General features: G+C 49.2%; 1 protein-coding gene across 1 annotated transcript; it reads right to left on the reverse strand.

The window, feature by feature from the left end:
* Window positions 1-433: 433 nt before the first annotated feature.
* Window positions 434-20,221, reverse strand: PHC1 (polyhomeotic homolog 1). Its single transcript, XM_065423291.1, has 15 exons — window positions 20,015-20,221; window positions 15,106-15,265; window positions 14,262-14,372; window positions 12,807-12,884; window positions 11,724-11,873; window positions 10,503-10,658; window positions 8,752-9,250; window positions 7,583-8,349; window positions 6,307-6,454; window positions 5,857-6,065; window positions 5,027-5,141; window positions 4,309-4,417; window positions 3,440-3,590; window positions 2,620-2,851; window positions 434-1,768 (listed from the first exon to the last, which is right to left on the reverse strand). The coding sequence occupies exons 2-15, from the start codon at window positions 15,217-15,219 to the stop codon at window positions 1,614-1,616; spliced, it is 2,994 nt and encodes a 997-aa protein (XP_065279363.1). The 5' UTR covers window positions 15,220-15,265; window positions 20,015-20,221; the 3' UTR covers window positions 434-1,613.
* Between the last annotated feature and the right edge of the window lie 158 nt (window positions 20,222-20,379).

Here is a 20,379-nt window from a genome sequence, read left to right on the forward strand (position 1 = left end):
GCAAATCCCACTCTTGAATTTACTCACTGCTGAGCATGAGGGAGGGATTTTCCAAAAGCATCCACCCCAGGAGCAGAGTTAGGCCAGTGCCAGACACTTCTGAAACTCCCATCCTACTACACTCTAGCAACCAAGTCTCACCCTTACCGCTTACATTTTCTGGGAGTTTCCTTGATGTGTGTTTCTTTCTTGGGTTGGTTGTTTTTGTTTGTTTGTTTTTTTAAGCAAAAGCTTCCTTAACAGGAGCTCTGCCTGATCCATTAATGGAGCCTGGAACCTCTGCAAACTTGTTTGACAGCTTCAAAGTATTGCATTTTGCCTACCAACTTTTTGTGTATAGGAGGGCAGTAAGTGTAGAATTCTAATTAAAAGGGGAGAAAAGCTTAGGTTTTGCTCAGGCCTGGTTACATAGGTCATTAAGAAGCAGAATTAAGCAGTTTTTGAAGCATTCTTTTTATGAGGAAAAGAAATATTTGTTTTACAACCAAAAATAAGAGACCCGAGACAGGTGGGTACAATCCTGCCCATTGAAACTTTGTCCCGTACACTCTCCTGAGGAGAGAGGAGAAGAGATATAAAATAATACAAACTGAAAAGATAACACTAAAATAAAAAGTCCCATAGAACGGGCTGGAGCCTTAGCACTCTTGAAAACTCCTGCTTTGGATCCATAAGCGACGTCCCAGTCTTCAGGACAGAGACAAACATCTGAGGCTCCAGGGCTCCCAAAATGAATGCTCCCCCTTGTTCTCCAAACTCCTTGGCACAAGTGCTCTAATTAAACCCCCTTCTACTGGTCCAGTGGGGGTGGATCTGGAGTGAGCGGCCACTACAACATTTACAGCCTTCAAGCTGCACCGCTAAAGGAGACAGTAAAGCAAAGCAATTGCCTTTGCCCTGGGCCTCCAGGGTTTGGTACACATGCCATGATGGCTATTAAACCCAACTCAGAACTATAGTCTATGAGGCTTTATGAAAGTGGAATGGGAGGTGGCACTTTAAGTGCTAATTCTTACTTGTCTGCCTCTCCTAACATCTGGAATTCACTAGCTTTCCTCCCCCAACAGAGATAAGCAAGGCAGCTCCCAGCATCAGCACTGGGCAGGTTCCACTCCATGCATCACATTCTGGTATGGTGAAAAATTCAAAAGAAATAACAGGATCTAGCAGCCCCACTGTGGCAGGAAGGGGCCAGCTCAGCTCCCCCCCCCCCCCCAAAAAAACCACCCTGGTTATGACCAGGAGCCTCTGAGGTGGAAGGAGGTCTTCTTTTTCCCTTTCTAGGAGTTTCACCACCTCTGGATCTCCATGGGGGGGGGGGGGGGGGGGGGGAGGAGAGAGAGGGGAGGGGTTTAAAAGAAAGTGAGATGCACTTGAGGAAGGGAAGAAAAGTTTCAAGGCCCCAGGTGGGAGTTTTCCTCCCCCTTGTAGCACCGTTAAGAGACCAAGACACAGGCTTCCGAGTGAGTTTCACTCATTTAAACTTCCTTTCTTGTTCTTTTCTTTGTTATGCAAGATCATAGGAAATGGTCCCATTCCCCTAGCCATGCACTCCCGAGGCAGGCTGTTCCACTGGGGTCAGGGGAAAAGGGAGACCTCGGGCGCCAAGGCCGTTAGGTCTCCTTGAGGATGTTGATCTTGGCGCAGATCTTGAGGGCAGGTCCCAGCTTGATGTTCATGGCGCTCATGAGGTGCTCCTCCTTAAGCAGCAGCAGGGCCTGGCCGTCAATCTCCTGCGAGCGGAACTCCTCTGCGATCTCCTGGCAGCCTGCCAGGGGGAACCAAGAGAGAAGGCCAAGTGAGACAGGTCTCTGACCCTCACACTCCCACTCCATTAAAAATGGGCTCCTGCTTCCAGTCTCCCAAGCCAGCCTGATGAGCAAGAAAGGGGGGTGGGGGGAGAGGGCGTGTTTCTAAGAATCTGCCCCATTCATCTGCCCTGGCCCCTGCTCTCCTGGCAGGCTGGGGAGTACAAAGAGTCTGACTGCCCTACCTCAGAGTCTGCTTCAATCAGAAGCCCCAGGAGTGAAGCAAGGAGAATGAGGAGATGGTTACCCAGCTCCTCACATCCCAAGCCCCATGCTGGGCACCCTGCATCCCTGGCTGTCAGACATGCTGTTAGCTCTTTGTGCTCTATTGCAGGGGTGGCCAACCTGTGGCTCCGGAGCCACATGCGGCTCTTCAGAAGTTAATATGCGGCTCCTTGTATAGGCAGCAACTCCGGGGCTGGAGCTACAGGTGCCAACTTTCTCACTGCTCAACCCCTGGCTCTGCCACAGGCCCTGCCCCCACTCCACCCCTTCCCACACCCTCCCTTGAGCCTGCTGTGCCCTCGCTCCTCCCCCACCCCCCCAGATCCTCCTGCACACCACAAAACAACTGATCAGGAGGTGTGGGGAGGGAGGGAGAGGCGCTGATCGGTGGGGCTGCTGGTGGGTGGGAGGCTCTGGGAGCGGGGTGGGGGAGCTGATGGTGGGGCTGCTGACAAATTACTGTGGCTCTTTGGCAATGTACATTGGTAAATTCTGGCTTCTTCCAAGGCTCAGGTTGGCCACCCCTGCTCTATTGGGTCACACATGTAGGGGAGGGGATAGGACAGGGCAAAGAGCTTGGCCTCACCTTGCAGGGAGGCGATGAACTCATACACCTCCTCTACACTCCAGCGGCTGGGGTTGCTGGACAGGAAGTCTGGGTTGATGCCATGTAGGTCTGGAGTAGGTGGGGCCATGTTGGAGTTGGTCAGGTCTCGCTCTCCATGACTGGCCCTCACTGACAAGGGCCCTGGGGACGTGGGGGACAGAGCCTCATCATAGCTAGAGTTGTCGGAGCCACGACTGGAATCTTCCTGACCCTACAGGTACCAGGCACCAGGGAAGTGGGGGAGGAGAAAAAGGAAGATGGTTAAAAGAAACTCATTAACATCAAGAGAAGCCTGGAGAAATCTGAGAAACTGGACAAAATGAGGAGCCCCAGCGGGTCTTGGTAGAAGTTTCTCTCCTGCAGTGCATTCTCCACATGCTGTGTAAGCAGGGATAACTCATCCCAATGCAGCCACCTCTGGGGTGAAATGCAACAACTGTTCAAACAGGTAGTGCCTCAAGTCACACCACTGTCATGGGAGAGAAGTACTCAAATTCTGAGGAGGGAGTGACTTAGAGAGGCAGAATGGAGTCAGGACAGAACACCCATTCTTAGCCAAAGTGCCATCGGATCTTGGCTTAAGCCCCACAAGTGGCCAGGACTTTGGATTTAGTCCCAACCAAAGGAGCACATCCAGGGCCTGAGGGGCCAGCACTTCCAGCAGCAGAGACAATTATAGTACTGTGATGGGGACTGAGTATGTCCAGGGTACAAAAGACAACACCTCCAGTAAGGTAATGCTCCGTCATGCCAGGCTCGAGGTCTGGCAGGACAAGGGCAAATGGGTCTGTGAACTCACCCGATGGCGCTTGCCCTGGATCTTGGCTCGGGCGATTTCGGAGCTGCTGCGCCGCGGTCCACGCCGACGCACACGGGCATAGTTAGCTTCCTGGAACTCCTTCATCTTCTTCCTCTGCAGCCGAAACTGATGGCTGCAGCTCACATTGTACCTAGACAAAGAGGAGCAGACGAGCAGTGAGGAAACAGTCCTGCTCATCTCCTACTCTCCTCCCTGGATGGGGACGGAAGGTGGCTGACTCCTCTTTGCCATCGGGTTCCGAGGCCAGTTCCCCCTCTTCCAGCCCTCCTGAAAGCAAGCAGTGCTGACCTTTGGCACAAGCAACATTTTCAGACCACAGCATCCTGCACTAACTCAGCAGCTGCTGGACCAACCAGACCCCTCCCTCCAGGTGGAGAAATCAAGATGTGCTGGGTTGTGTCCTATCAGGAGGCAGCAACTCCTGGCGTGATTTTCCCACATTCCCCTTCCCCAAACACACACATTCCAGGTCTGGGCGTTCCGGGCCCCACAGGGCTAACACAAGCCAGCAGAGTGCTATTAACAGGCCTTTGCTAACTAGCTGTGGACTTGACCATTGCTGGGGGAATTCCCTCACCCCACTTCCTGGGGGAGTCAAGAGCACTTTAGGTGCCACACCCTGATCCACCTCCCCAAAGGATTAATGGTGGACGGATGCTCAGCAGTGACTAGTCAAATTATAGGTCCAATCCAGCAGGCTCTCCGCACACAGAGCTCCCAACTTGTCCAATGTATTTCTTGCATGGCGGGCCAGAAGGAGTGAGCACTGTATGAAACTTGGGGAAAGGAACATACCCAGCTGTGGGGGAAGTGCAGTCAGAGAGGAGGGGGATAAAGCCTGGTGTTACCTTTTAGCACAGGTCATGGAGCAAAACCTCTTGGAGCCCCGGAACTGATTGGCTGGGGCATATTTCCCACAGTACTCGCACTTCAGCAGGTTTGTCTTCTTGTCCAGCTCTAGAGCGAGATCCTTTGTTACAACCAAAGAAAATCACACACACATACACCCCATTACCACCAGGAACCACAGAGTCACTGAGCAATCTCTTGGGAGAGTCTATTGAGCTATTAGGCTGTGGAAGAGCCTCCCTGAGGGATGGGATGGAAACCCCACTGACTGAGATATTGAGGACCAGGATTGGACAAAGACACGAGCAAACAGAGAGGTTCATTCCTCTCCTAATGCCTCTTAGAGTCTCCCCTCTTGCCAAGCACGGACACCCCTATCCTCCACACAAAGGCAGGAATCCCCTCAATTCACCCCTCCCTACTGGCTCTGCACTGCATTGGAACTTCCAGGCTTCCAACAGAGAGGATCCAGACTGCCCAGGTTAGTGCTGACCAGGGATCTCTAGTTAATGTGCAAGGACTCTTCTCTCCCTCCCTCCCTCAAAACCCAAGAAATGAAGACCCTAGATCCCTGAGTTTGAGCATCATGCTCCTAGTCCCTCGAGAAAGGAGAGAGCAGCACCCACCACCAACTGTGAAGTACGGGAAGAGGAAACAAGAGAAGGCCGAAAAGCTATTTTCCCAACACAAGCTAGGCTCCCTGGAGCTGGGACTCACCCAGGGTTGCGCTATCCCCTCCTGGGGAGTTGCTGGACTGGTTCTCACTCTGCCCGGAGGGAGCCCCTCCCTGGAGCGGCTTCTCAGACTCTTTCAGCAGCTGAGAGCAGCCAACCTGCAAAGGGGGGAGAAGGGAACTGACAGTCAGGGAGTGAGCCTCCTGGCCCCCAGCTGGGATCCCAGCCCCAATCCCTCTCAGAGCTCACTGAGAAGGGGAGACCTTGAACCACACAGTGGTCATTCCTTCCTGACCTATCCAGCTGATGCCCAGTGCTTGCTCAGAAGCCAATCATACTGATTATTTGTATAATCTTCTTGATCTTTAATCTTGCTAAGCCACTCGCCTTGAATATCCTGACCTCTCGAGGTCCATTCCAGTCCTATGATTCTATGATCCTGCAGCAGCGAGTTCCAAAGGGCAGTGACACAGCACATGAAGCAGTATTTCCCCTTATCTGGTTTAAATTTACAGCACTTTACTAGAAGCAGTGCCCCCTTTTCCCTGTATTATGAGTCAGCATAAAGAGAAGAACCCTCTGACATTCCTTGCCCCATTCATTGTGTCAAAGACCTTTGGAGAAATCAACCAGCCCAACTTTGCCTTCCATCCTCCCACCTTTCTACTCGCCTTTAATCCCTCTGCCGCCTTCCCTGGTAATTACAGCACAGATCCCTCCCTTCCCCTCTTCTGTCACTGCACCTGGGGGGCAGGGGAGAGAGAGGTGGGAAAAGAAACTTCTTCTCCAGTGATGGAAGAATACCAGCCCAGCAGAAAGTAGCTTCTCCCCAGGGCAGCTCCGACTCCTTCCCCTGTGGACCCCAGCTCTTACCGGGAATGGCTCTGCCCCTTCCTGGATGACAAAGCCCTCGATGATGTGCGTGAGGATCTGGGGCTTGACGATGGCCTGTGGGGGTTTGGAGTCTCCAGTCTGTCGCGACACCATTGCCAGGGTAGGGGCAGGGGAAGATGTGGTGGTGATGGAAGCTGCTTCACTTGTGGGGGCATTTGGAGTTGTGCTGGGGACAGGCTCAGATTTCTCTGGAAGAATAAAAGCACATAAGGAAGATAGGACTCACCACAACGGATCAGACCACTGGCCCATCTAGTCCATCCTGCCAGCTATACTATACCAGTCCACACCTTTGACCCATCCAGTCCACCATCCCACTTCACATCACTGGCCCATCTAGCCTGGTCTCCTGTCCATCACCATGTCCCTCTGCTTTACCACATCAGGCCACAGACTGAGAGCAATCAGAGCCCTTCTCTACCCACTCACCTCCAAAGCCACTCTTCTCCTCCATGGTTTTGGGGCTCTCTGCCACAGGAGACGACTTGGCAGGCAGGAGTGTAGTGGCACTGGGCGACTCCTCCTTCTCCTCCTCTGATTCTGCTTTGCGCTTCACTGCCAAGGTCTGGGGCTTGCCCTGTGCAAGAGGAACAGGAACGTGTAAGGGGAGAGATGGAACCCAAAGTGCAGGGAAAAGCAGAACACATACCAAAGGTCAGAAGGGAAATAGCCAGCACCTCCTCAACCCTCCAGCTCCAGCCTGGTTCCTTCCCATGGTCAACCCCTCATGCTCCCCACCACCACGGAGCTAGGCTGCCATGCATTCCTATTAGGGAACAATAATGTCACAACGCTGACATCTCCATTGCCACCATCACCATCTTGGTGCTCTACATCTCTCCCTCCTACGTCAACCACACTGATTTAGCAGCACCATGACACAGGGACTCACCATGTCCCAGTTTGTGGTGATGGGCCCTGTGAGAAGGAGGTGGAATGGCAGCCATCTGCCAGTTTCCAGATAGGTTGGTCAATGGCCAGAGTCTGCTCCCAGGGATTGATACGGTGGTGGGGACTGTCTTGGATGGGAACAGAGGGCTGCAGAATCTGGAAGCTGTCACAGAAGCTCACTGTCTTGACAGCAGAGTTTAGAAACAACATGGCCCAATTCCACCTTTAGCTACCCTAGTGAAACCCACAGAAAATCAACAGGGCTGCAGTAGGGCGCACAGCAAGGTCCCCAAACGAAGTCCTTGTGAACACTGACAGGGACCCATGCAGCCTTATGAAGATAGTGAAAGCTACCCCCACTGCTTTCTTTGAGGGGCCACTGGAAAATGGGAAGTCCCCTGTCACCAGGGGATCCTCAAAGGCCTACAGCTGGCCTGATCTCAGAGGCTGATACAACACACCAAAGGGTCTCTGACCTGGAGAGGTCCACATCTAGTGGGAAGAGGAGAGCTCAGTCTGTGTGGCCCATTCTGCCCCTGGTCTCTGCCAAGACTGACAACAAGGAGGCCAGTTAATGCTATCTGCCCGTTTTGGGGAGGACTAAGCTCCAACTCATTTCATGAAGGGCACTGAATGGCCATATCCGAGAGAGAATGACCTTTTGTCACTAACTCCTTGGCTGGATTAGAGGGGAAAGGCTTCATATCCCATTCCCCATCTCATCTCACTGGCATGGAGCCGGATTGAAACTGGTGCCCTAGAAGTGAATGTAAAGAACCCCCATCCTATTCCCCTTCCCACTGGCATCACTTACGGGTAATTGGACAGGCTGCATGTAGAATGCTGCTGGCACCTGAGCCATGACTGGGGACGAGGCCGTGCTCTTCACCACATGGGCCGTGCCTTGAACTTGTGCCAAGTTGACTCCAGTAGTGAGTGGAGGAGATTCCTGGGGGGAAGCTGTGGCAGAAGGAGCTTGGGATGATGGGGAAGTTGCATGGGCTTGGGAGACGGGCTGGACCACTGCCGGCATGCCCCGGGGGGCCGACGCTGTAGGGGTAATCTGAGCCAAGCCCAGTGCCTGGGCTTGGGCTGAGCCCTGCTGCCGGCTCCCCACCACCTGCACTGGGATGTGTGGTGGGGGCTGCTGTGCTGCTGACACTTTGGCAGCTCCAAGCTGCGGTGGTTTGATGGGGGCTGAAGGTGGCTTGGACTGAATAGGAACAGGTGACTTGGTGGCTGTCTGGCAGGGGCTGTCTGGCTGAAGCTGTATGGGCTGAGGCTGTGACTGCAGCATGGGCTGGACCACAAGGGTCTGAGCCTGCTGCTGATTTTGTGGAGGCGAAGGCTGCTGCTGGGGAGGCGGAGCTTGCTGCTGCTGCTGGGTCAGAGGTGAAGCTTGCTGTTGTTGTTGCTGGGCCAGCTGGAGGTGGGTGGCGGTGTGTAGGAGCTGGGACTGGCGGTGCTGGAACTGCTGCTGGTGATGAATGGCAATCTGCTGCTGGATCACCACCTGCTTCTGCAGGTGAATCTGCTGCTGCTGCTGGATCAGTGAGTGGGGCTGGATCTGTGTGTATGTGGCTAGAGACAAAAGAAGGGGAGAAGAAAAGGAGAGTGCACAGCATTAACAACAAGGGAGCAGCAGGAGATGAAGGTAGTGGGAAATGTGGGATACAGACCCTTTCACCTCTAAGGCACTGGTTCCAACCCATCTCTCTACAAGCGACCACCACAACTAGCCCCACTTCTGGTAGTTTCAGCAGAGAAGCCAAGGACTAAAGAGGCTGAGACAGATTTCCCTCTCAGTCCTGCTGGGGAGGGACCTCCTTGGAGGGAGCATGCTGGAGGGGAGGTATGTGTGGGAAGCTCTCACTGCCGGGCTTTCAGGGGTCAGCCCTTGTGACAGAGCTGAGTTAGGGAGCTAAACAGCAACAGCAAGGGGAAAAAGGAGGAAGCAGAGGTAAAGACTGGATCATCACTTACCTGAACTGATCAAGGTCTGGCTGGGCGCTGGCGTAGCTGTCCTGGTCAGGTTCATGCCAACGGTTTGCTGCCCACCGTCTGCTTCAGCCTTCTTTGTTGCCGCTGCATTCTCTGTCTCTGTCTGGCTCCCCTGGCTTACTGTCACTGCCTGGGCAGCTGCTACTGGTAATGGCTGCACCACCCCAGTGCCTTTCCTCTGGCAGCTGCCCCCAGGGCCAGAAGAGGCTGCCTGGCCCACCCCTGTGGTGGCCTGGCTCCCACCACCTGCCACCACACCCCCAGAGACACCATTACTGCCTGTTGCCCCTTGGCTCAGATTCAGGGACTGGCCTGTGTTGCCAGAAGAGGCCTGAGCCACTGCCAAGGTCTGGCTGGCATTTGTGGCCTGTGGTAGGCCTGAAGTCTGGGAGTTTCCTGGAAGGGCTGCTTTCTGAGCAGAGCTCTGGAGCTGGGCATTAGCGACTGAGGTCTGCTGGCTCCTCACAGCCAAGTTCTGCACCTAGAAACACACACATACAAAACAACCCATTTGTTTAGATTACAATGATGCACATGTATTTCCCTGTAGTTTGACAGAGAGAGGCAGGGAGCCTGGAAACACCATAAACGGTCCAATCTGGCTCCACTGGCAAAGTCGGTCAGTCAGTTCGTAGGCTCTAGCCTCTTGCGCTGGGATTTGTCTCATACTTCAGAGCAATACTGAAGGTTCTGCACTATTAGAGGGGTCATCTCTTCGCAGGTGACATTAACCTGAATTCCCTTCTGCCCCAGCTCTGGAGGAAGTTAAAGATTTCATGGCACTTTCTGAACAGAACTTGAAAATAGCACCATTCTCTCAGAATAGCAGGTTCTAACAGCACAGACTGCATGAGCGGCATGGGACAGCCTCCGAGCTGTTGGGATCCACATCAGCATTGTCTATAGCACCTTGGGATCCCCTTTCCAGCTCAGTAAATCTTTTTATTTTTGGGCTTCCTATCTCCTTTCCCTGGGCACAGGGCACTCCACCCAGAAGGCCCAAATCTCCTCTCATTGCTTGCAGCCCACTCTGAGCTCTCCAGTTCTCTCTGCACTTTGGTGCTGCCATCCTTTGTGCTCACTCCTCCACCAATTGCAATGTTATCTGCAAGTGTGATCGTGGTTGGCTTTAACCAAAGAAACAGCAGACAAGACAGATGTGAAGCAGCTGCAGTGGGGCAGGAGCTCAGGTGATCAGAAGAAGCCTCTGGAAATACCAAGAATGGTCAGCATGGGGCAAGACAACTGACGGGGAGCATCCATGCTCCTTGACCTGAAGGAAACCTTTTAAGGGCAAGCCCAGTCAATCCTTGGCCTCTTTACGATGGGCAGTGAACAGGACCAATCAGTACTAATACTGGCAAAGGCTCTTTCTTGTGGAGCACCTGCCTCACTAGGAACCGGACTATGAACCCACCAATTTGTTTCACTCCAGGTAACCAAACAATCATGAAGATGGAAATGACCCAATTAGTGGGTCACCCAGAAGACTAGGCAGGAAATGAATCTGGTCTCTGGAAGTGAAAAGTCAGCACAATAACATGCAGAAGAGAGAATGGAACCTGCAGCCCCCACTGTCCACAGTGGGCCCAAGGATACAGAAAGGCAGGCAGAGCAGAGTTAGCCTTCTACAAAGGGAGAGCTTTAACTGGAGACAGAGATCCGGAGTGGGATGAGTGTGCATGTGTGGGAAGGGTTGGGAGTGCGAACCCCAGGAGGGGGGCATCACTGACCTGGTCTGTGTCTGTGTGGACCCCGGGAGACTGAGCGGGTGGCACCTCCTGCTGGACAGCGGCCACGGCCCCGTTAGGCATCAGGATGAGCTGGGAAGTAAGAGGCACATTGCGGCCCAAGGTCCGGTTCACCTGCAACAGGTTCCCCAGCTGCGGCTGTGGGGGTGGGTTGGGTGATGTGGAGGAGGAAGGAGTGGAGGGGGAAGAGAGAGAAAGAAAGAAAGCGAACCACAAGCAAACAGATTACAAAGCAACACTGGGCTGGGGTGTCACACACTGCAAAATCACCCACCCTCCCAGCCCTGTGATCCAGACTGCAGCCCTTGGGACCTGGAAACTAGAAACTGCTTCCTTCTGGAGCTCTCTTCCATCACACGCACAGCTGGACTGATTACCAAAGGGCTGTCCAGGATTGGCTGAGACCAGAATTTCATTTTCACATGTATGTCTAGGACTGATTGAGGCAGGTATCTATTTGAGATGTACATCCAAGACCAGGAGTGGTTGAAAAGAAGGGAATTATAACCCAAGTCCAACACTGGTTGAGAGGAGGGAGAATTATTTTTCAGATATAACTGAACCCCAGAGTCTCTAAGAAGGGGGTTTAATTTTTGATGTATAGCCTCACTCAGGACTGGTTTAGAGGACATTTTTTCAGACCCCCCCGTCTCTGCATCCAGAATTGAAAGAGAGGCAGATATTAATTCTGAATTATGAACCTGAGCCGGGCAGTGGTTGAAGAGATTAATTTGTCAAATATTTGTTCCAGAATTGGTAGAGAGGAAGAAATGTATTTTTGTGATCTATATATCTGAACCTGGGATTTGCTGAGAGGAGGGGATTTATGTTTCACATATGTACCCTATTCTAATGAGAAGTGCCATGGGATCTTCAACATCCATGCAAAGCACAGACAGCCTGGTTCCTAAAGGTCTCATCCACCTGCTCTCCCTACACAGTAGAGCATACTGAACTCATCTTGGCCTTGAAACGCTGCCTTGGAACGCTGAGCCAACTCTGCTCAGAATCAAACCAGTGGTGGTTCCAGAAACTAGGGCCTTTCAACCTGAAGCTTAAAATATATCAAACCCATTCCCTGTCCTGCTATATCAGAGCCTGAGACTGGGTCCAGAGTCAGGGATTTATTCTGGTGGCCATATGACAGAGCACTGGACTGAGCGAAAGGCAGGTGGGGGCATGTTGTGCGCACATGTCTCTTACCCGGAGATACATCTGGGCCTGTGATTGATTGAGAGGCGGCGAGGTGGTGTTCCCCAGGAGCACAGACTGTGTAAGCGTGGTGGCGCTGGGGGAGCTCACACTCTGTGAGCGGCTGATTAGCTGAGCAGCCGATGTAGTGGCCAGATTGATCTTAAAACAGAGAAAAGCCCCAAATCACACAGGAAGAGATGGGGATAAAAGAGATGAGGCCCAGCCCCCTCCCCTCTACACACACACATACGGGGGATAGGAACTGGCATTTTAAGGCCCAGCCTTTCCCTGTTTCCAAAAACCAGAACTAGACAGATCAGGGAGATGATGACAGAAATTGACTTTTGGCACCATTATCCCCTCCCTTTCCAGCAGCAGTATCTTGGGTGGGGCAAGCAATTGTTTATGGACCCCATCGCAGCATAGCCTCAGCAGCTCACGGTAGGAGCCCTTGTTCCAAGAGGCTCTGGAATCCTAAGCCAGCCACAGCGTTGACACTAACCCACTTACACACTGCACATCATCCAGTTACCATCAAACTCTCATAATGATGGACACAAACACTGCTACTAATAGGATCTAAAGCCTAATGAAGGAATGGGGGCCTTTCTCTGCCAGCCTCTGACTAGTTTCCCCCAGCCTTCTGCTGACCCCCCCATTTCTCTCTCTCCCCCTCCAATTAACCCTGATTCTTCAATCCCACTCAAGTTTCTGACCTCCTCCCAAACAGCACTCTACCTCTCCCCTACTCCCTAATAGGACATTCATCCACCTGCCTGCTGCTCATCGCTCTTCTTCTTCTCTCCACCCATGAGGCATGATCCCTTCCTCACCCCAACAGACTTTATCCCCATTCTCCCCATCACAAGAGATCAGTTTTTTCCTTTCCAGCTGTGGATACCTACGCTACCAAGGAGCCTACCCCTCTCCCAATTCTCTAACCCCCACATGATGAGTACCCCAAACGCTTACTGCTGACAGTTTCCTGCCGTAACCTGTGGCTTCCTGGCATCCCCAGTGGCTGTGTGCTGCTGGCTGCCTCAGTTCTGAAGGGAAGAGGGGATGCATGTAGGGAAGAGGGCAGTTACTTACTGAGGCCTGGGTGGTGGTGGTCTGTTGGGGGGTGCTGGTGTTGGGGGAACTTGCCTGCCTGCTGGCTGCAATTGTAGCCTGTAAGAAAGGGATAGAGGGAGAGAATGAGTGACTGGAATGAACTTTTTAATCCAATTCTAACATGTATCCAAAAAAGAATCCCCAGTCCCAACACTTACAATCTAAGAATCAGCAGATTCTTCCCTTCTGTACTATGACAACTCCTTCCCCAACCCCAGAGAGCTGGAGCACCACATACCACACACTGCGACCTGAACTCTGCCCCCTCAACCCACTCTTCTGACCGCACCCCCTTATTCTCCCCACCAGTATAAGCTGTGGATGTTTGGTGTCGTAAATCAGTATGTTGCGGGTGGGGAGGCTGGCTTCTATGGAGGGTAGAGTTCAGGTTGTGGTGTGTGGGTTCTGTGGTGTACGGCAATTGTGATGCTGGTAAATTGTGTGTCTGGGGATGGAGGAAAAGAGGGAATGTACTGTTAGGTGACTGCACTTCTCATTTCTTTACCTTTGTGGTTTTGGGTTGAATGTGTTTTGTGGACAGCAACCTTAACTGTTGCACAACTAAGATTTGTGTGTATCCACTTCCTAGGTACTCCTCCCCACTATGTCAAGGGGAGGAAGCAGGGATTCCTGTAGGTGTGCCACAGCTGAGGAAGAATTTATCTGCCAGTAAGTGGAACAGTCTGTCAGCCACCACACACAAAATCATTTGCAATGTAAGATCAATCTGACAGAAAGATGTAGCTACTAATGGAGAACATTGTGTGTCCAACAACAAAACAAATAAGCCTCCATTAAAAAAAGAATATATTCTCTGTTGCACCAGATCTTCTCAAGATATATCTCACTACTAACCTGTGTGTAGACAGATAGTGGTTTTTAAAAGGTATCAGTCAACAGAAAAGTTGGATTGTTATGGACTAATTTTAGCCAGAGACAGATTACTAGCACTTCCTATTAACAATGTTTGAAAAGAAACCAAGCAAAAATTACAGAGAAAATACAAAAGGGCAGAAAACCTGACTCTGAAATTTCACATTGGAAGGGCTACCTATATGCTCAGAAAAAACAGCAAGTCTCTGCCCATTCTGAGCCCATTTCAGAATGTACCTGCATCCATTGTCTCCATAATAATCTATTTCTTATTTAATGGGGGTGAGGGGCTGGTGAGGTGCCTCCCAGCAATGTGTTCCCAATGGAGACCTGGAGGACCTATCCAAGCTCTCTTCTTTACTTGAAAGTTAATTCCATCTCTCCCCAAAGCCCCCAGTTTATAAGTATTTGTATTACTGTAATGCCTAGATGCTGTATTCATGGAGCAGGACCCCAGCATGCTAGGTGTTGTACAAACAGAACAAAAAGACAGCCCCGGCTCCCAAAGGTTTACTATCTAAGTATCAGCAGATTCCTTCCTTCTGTCCCATGACAACTCACCTGCTGGACAGCTGCCAGACTGTGGAGCTGGGCACTGTTGAGCTGCTGCTGGAGCATGAACTGATGGAAGTACTGGGCTGCATTGGGCTGTCTCTGCAGTGCCTGAAGGGCCTGGAGAAAGAGAAGAAAACAACTCTGGAAAAAACAGACACCACCACACACAATGTGCCCATGGGGTGCAGTCAGAGAGAGACATAAGGATCTAAGGAACTGCCAAAAGGGACAAAATATCATCCAAAGATCTCAGGATGTAGTGGGGCCATTAGCCACAGGATTTGGTCTGTGAGCAGGATGCAGGACACCAGAGTAGGTGGATCAATAGCCTGAGCTGGTACAGCCAAAAGGGGATACATGATTCAGTGGACTACAGATGTACTCCAGTTCATATACTACACCTAATAAACTCCAGGAAGTTGGAAGTTTGCGTACTAGACTAGGTGGACAAGGGCCCTGACCCAGTGCTGGCAGAATACCAGACACGAAAGACCAATGGCTGTTCTAGTGCAGCCAAAGGAGCTGGGCCACTGAACTGAATGAACCAATGGCCTGCTCGGAGATTAGAGCTGTGCAATAATGTGATTCAATAGAATAAGAGGCTGCACGCTGTACTAAAAATGAAACAATGGCTGCTCCAGTAAAAGTGGAAGCAGGATACTGGACTACATGGACTAATGTCTGGCCAGGCTTGGCCACCCTTATCTGCCTAAGTCTAAAACACGCCAACCCTCTGATCACACTCCCAGCCAGGTGAATGGGCATACAAAGAAAGTGAGGGATGTAGAAGACCCTTCTCCCTGCACCCTCTTGTTCATCCATCCAACCCAGAACACAGTTAGCTCCTCACCTGCACTGCCTGTCGCTCATACAGAGACATCTGAGATATCTGAGGGCGAGTGCTTCCTCCAGAGCCTGAACTCCCATTGGTGGAGTTGGAGTTCTGCTCGCTTTCAGTCTCCATGGTGACAGGTCCCAGGGATCTTAAACAGTGGAGACTGATTCAAGACCTAAATCGAGAGAATTAGAAACCAAGTCACACTAACGAAAGAACCAAACTAGTATTTCATTGCATCACGGATAGCTTTTTAACTTGAATATGCCAGTCTTGAGTTCCCCACTCAGCTCTGCCAGTGCCCCTCAATCCTGTCCTTCAGCCCCCTGCTATTCCAGTGCTGGGCTCCCCACACAGCTCTGCCAATGCCCCTCAGTCCTGCCCTGCAGCACTGAGAGAAAAGAGTCTCAATTCACCCAGAGGTTAGGCCCACAGTTCCGTTTTAACACAACTGTCATTTATTATCACAATTAGTTTAAGTGAAATGAACAAATTTCCACAATTTATGGCCATGCTGCTGCTGTAATAGGTAGTTACACAGCAAGCTCTGAACTCCTACAAAGGCAGGAAAATACCAGTTGTATATTATTCAAACAGTTATTCAATTACCTGACTCCCTCATCTCCATTCAAACATCAGTGAACTGAGGAAAAGAATATTGTGCTCCTAGTCACCTGTTTTCCCTTCCCAGCTGATTCTTCTTTCCAGTTCTATTATCCCGCTGCAAAACACCCAAATACAACCCCTCCCTTCTTGACTTGGTCCCCCACTCAGGTTGGCTCTTCACTCCTGCTCACAGACATGCACTTCTGGCTAGGCTGTAACCCCTGAGGGTTTCTGACTTAACTGTTAGATCGGGACTTGCCAGTGGGGTTGAAAAGTTGTGTGGAGAATGCACAGCCGGGGGAATCGGGTCAGGAACATGGAGTGGTAAGGGATTACCAGCAGGAAGTTAAATGGGTCAGATGGAGAAGGCATATCAGAGGGATCAGGAAAGGTTTCTAAGGGCGGTCTTGTGAGGGTCTGAGAGATTTTCCAATAGCAGAAAGATAGGTCATGTTAATATGGGGGACGGGAAGAATTGAAGAGGATTTCCATCAACAGGGAGGCAGATGAAATGGAAAGCCCTCAGCCAGGGGATCAAAATGGGTTTCTGACAAAAGGGGAAGACGTGCCTGAGTGATCATACAGGGCTTCTAGGAGCAGGAGATATGGGTTGACTGGGTAATGGGACAAGATTTTGTGATGGGGGCTCTGCATGTCTGAAGGAAACCAGAAAGGCTGAGGAATTATGCCAGTCCTGAACCATCTCCCCACACCTTCCTAGTCTGTGGTCTAGTGCCCCTACCCAATCCAAAGTGTATAATCACAGGGTATTACCTATCACAATACATGCAGCAGTCACTTAAGATCCATCCAGCGAGGATACAAAAATTGATGATTTTTAAACATTTTAAGTAAATACATTTTCTTTAAAAAAATAAACCTATTTAAAATTAAATCTGAAATTATGACAATTTATGTTAAGGCCTAAACATACTACAATAAATTAATATTATTTTTAATTTATTTAAATTGTAAGTAGTACACATTTGCTGATGAAGTTCTAAAGAAGTCCAACCACTATAACTGGTGGAAGTCACTGGCTAAACACCTAGAACAAGAGTTTGTTGAACTGTAAACCAGATTTTGACAGCAGTAGCCTTTTCTGCAGGTACAAAGAGAGTATTTTCTTCCTTTCAGTTTATTCATGAGAACATAAGAATGGCCATACTGGATCAGACCGATGGTCCATTCAGACCAATAGCCTGTTTTCTGATAGTGGCCAGTGCCTCATGCTTCAAGTGAGCGAACAGAACAGGGCAATTTATCAAATGATCCATCCCATTGGCCAGTCCCGGCTAATAAACATTGATGGACCTATCATGAACTTATCCAATCCTTTTTTGAACCCAGTTATACTTTTGATTCAACTAGTTCAGTTCAATGACTAGTTCACTGAAAGTTAAGAAACTGATTAGGAGTTGAAAAAGCAGAAGAGCTTGTTTTTCCTCTTCCAATTTATAAATAAAATATGAATATGAATTTAAACTTGTTGTGAGAGAATGAGATCTGCTAGTTGTTAAATCTTGGAGAATATGCTGACCAGAAACAATCAGTTCATTTCACTAACTACCAACTTATTTCTTTGATTTATCATAGCACCTACAAGCTTTAGTCGTGGTCAGGATAGAGTACTTCCTTTATTTAATAATGAGTTTTTAATGGAAAATACATTTTGATTAACTTTTGTTTTTATGTATCCAACACATTTAAGATTGTTTTATCTAACTAACAAAAACAATTTTAAAATGCTGATTGTGTGTGCTTTAACTGAATTTCAATTTCAATCTAAAAAGAGCTTGACACAAATTATGAGTAAAAAAATTAATCTTGTAAATAAATGCACCATTCATGATTGTCTAATAATAAAAAATGGTAAAAATTAAGAATCTGAATAAGTGTATTTTAAGCTATAAATTAGCTTAAATAAATGTGTCTAGATATAGTCTCCTCCTGGTTAACGAAGTGTAGCAAATTAAGTGTAAAGGCTATATTTAACTGAAAAATCAACATGTTTTAATGGTTACCAACCAATGAGAATCAACCTTTCTTTAGGAAAATAATTAGAAAGTACAAGTTCAAAACAAAATTAAAAATCAATTATTTAAATCAAAGTTTCCAGCTTGCTGATTTAAATCATGATTAAACACAGTGATTTAAATAGCTCTGATTTAATTCAACCCATCCCAGATCCATCAGTGATGTATTTAGTTGCCTAGACCAGTGGTTCATATATGGTGACCTGTGCAGCTCTTTCTGAAGAACTGCAGCATTCTAGTGACTGAAACACATATGACAATCAGATAGTAGGGGATAGAGACAGATGAGGGAGCTCCATAAAAGTCTCTCTCTCCAGCCAATGTTGTATGCAGTGTTGTTGTGGCCCTGTTGGTCCCAGGATATTAGAGAGACAAGGTGGGTGAGGGAACATCTTTTATTGGACCAACTTCTGCTTGCTCATTACATCAGGGAAGAAATATTTTTGGTTAAGGGTACGGGGCCATGTAGGCAAATCATCACTTTTGAAAAGTGTCAGGAAGACTTTAACATCTATGCAGCGCACACAGGGCCTCACCAATCAAATCCTGTTGAGAGCACAAAACTGAGGAGCCAAGGATCACTGTACAGTGGGTCTGAGAGGCAGATAACATGGGAGCACAGAGAACTGTTAGCATACAGGGGAGGGTTTACTGTACAACAAAACCTGTAGTTTTACTTCACTGCTTGCATATTGTAGGAATAATTCCGCATGGACAGAGTGGGAAAATGCACATAATATAGTCTAATAGATCATTTGCATCTCTGAATTCTATAGGCCAAACCCTTCAGTTCTTACTCAGCCATTGACTTGCTTATACTAGGTCTGAATTTATCCTATAGGGCCCAGCCCTGCTCCCACTGAAGTCAACAGGAGTTTTGCTATACAATATATGTTTGACACAAATCTGTGATCATCTAGGATGTCATGGTGTCACTATGTTGCGCATCATAGCAACAGCAGGGATAGAACTGCTCTAAAAGCACGAGACCATGTCAACTAAAGGAGAATCTTCATTAATTGTTAGCCATCTGAGGTCTCTGGCAAACCATTAAATAGTTCTGATTCTACCTGTGCACTCCCATGCCCATGCAGACAGAACAATCCAGTACAACCCCAGTGCAGAGAAAGACGCAGTTAAAGTGAGGGGAAGTTAACTGCAGTATGCTGGAGGCAGAGAGTGGGGAAGAAAAATAAGGTTACACAAATATTTAAAACAAAACTTACACTAGAATCTGGTGTTACCTAAGAGTAGGAGAGCAAAGCTAAAACATTAGAGTGTGATCAGAGTCAATGGACAGCAACAGGTAAAGATCAGACTTGGCCCATGGCAGACAAGAGGCTGCCATAAGCTGTCTCTACTGGAAATTTTAACTGTTGGGTTAAAAAAATCAACAGCCCAGATCCTGTAGATCATCACATGCACAACTCCTATTGACTTCAAGGCATATATATATATATATATATATATATATATATATATATATATATATATTTGAATACTAATTTCTTTACATGCCACACTAACACCTGAGTTAATTAAAATGTGATCGGTTTTGAAGAGCTCGTTTACTTGTCACCTTTACAGTTTAGTTACTTTTTTTCTCTGCCAGAGAATTTCAATGTACTGTTTTATTTGGGCATAACCTTTCGTGGGCTAAAACCCACTTCATCAGATGCATGGAGCGGAAAATACAGAGGCAGGTAGAAATACACAGCACATGAAAAGATGGGAGTTACCTTACCAAGTGGGGAGTCAGTGGTGACTTGGTAAGGTAACTCCCATCTTTTCATGTGCTGTGTATTTCTACCTGCCTCTGTAATTTCTGCTCCATGCATCTGATGAAGTGGGTTTTAGCCCACAAAAGCTTATGCCCAAATAAATTTGTTAGTCTCTAAGGTGCCACAAGGACTCCTCATTGTTTTTGCTGATACAGACTAACACGGCTACCACTCTGAAACCAATGTACTATTTATTTATTTATTGAATTTACAGAAAACTTTAACCTCAGTCAAAGTAGGGCCCAATCCTGCAGTTAGTTACACACAGAATCATAGAAATGAAGGGTTGGAAGGGACCGTGAGAGGTCATCTAGTTCAGCCCCTGCACTGGGGCAGGACCAAGTAAACCTAGACCATTCCTGAGAGATGTTTGTCCAACCTGTTCTTACAAACCTCCAATGATGGAGATGCCACCACTGCCCTTGGTAACCTGTTCCAGAGCTTACCTGTATGTCTGTAACCTTATGTGCGGGGAACACTCACATGACTAAAGTTACCCACCTGTGTGTTTGCAGGATTGATCCTGCAACTATATCTGGGATCCAATTAACCCCCAGCACAGCCCCAATGACTTCAGCGGGGCGCTGCATTGGGGCAAGGGCCAAACTGCTTCAAAATAAGCGGGGGGGCGATTTCTGGCCGTCCTGGAGAACTGGGGGTTAACCCTTGTTTTTAACGCAAATCAGCGCTGGACATGAAACAACCGGGCCGCGCAGCGGGGCCCTTCCCAGGCAAGGGCGGAGAATGGAAACAGCGGGACGGACGCCTGAGCCCCCGCGGGGCGGGGGAAGAGGGACAGGCCGGCGCTCGGGAGGCAAATCGCCGCCGCCGGCCCCACGCCGCCTCTCCCGGAGTCTGTCGGGGCC

The sequence above is a fragment of the Emys orbicularis genome, chromosome 1 (genome assembly GCF_028017835.1).
Source record: "Emys orbicularis isolate rEmyOrb1 chromosome 1, rEmyOrb1.hap1, whole genome shotgun sequence".
NCBI lineage: Eukaryota > Metazoa > Chordata > Testudines > Emydidae > Emys > Emys orbicularis.

Excerpts from the sequence above, each read along its gene's own strand:
- PHC1 (XM_065423291.1), bottom strand. The coding sequence starts at position 15,219 with ATGGAGACTGAAAGCGAGCAGAACTCCAACTCCACCAATGGGAGTTCA. Across the intron at positions 9,251-10,502 it reads TCCACACAGACACAGACCAG|GTGCAGAACTTGGCTGTGAG; the intron begins GTCAGTGATGCC and ends GTGTGTTTCTAG. Across the intron at positions 2,852-3,439 it reads TCCAGGGCAAGCGCCATCGG|GGTCAGGAAGATTCCAGTCG; the intron begins GTGAGTTCACAG and ends TGGTACCTGTAG.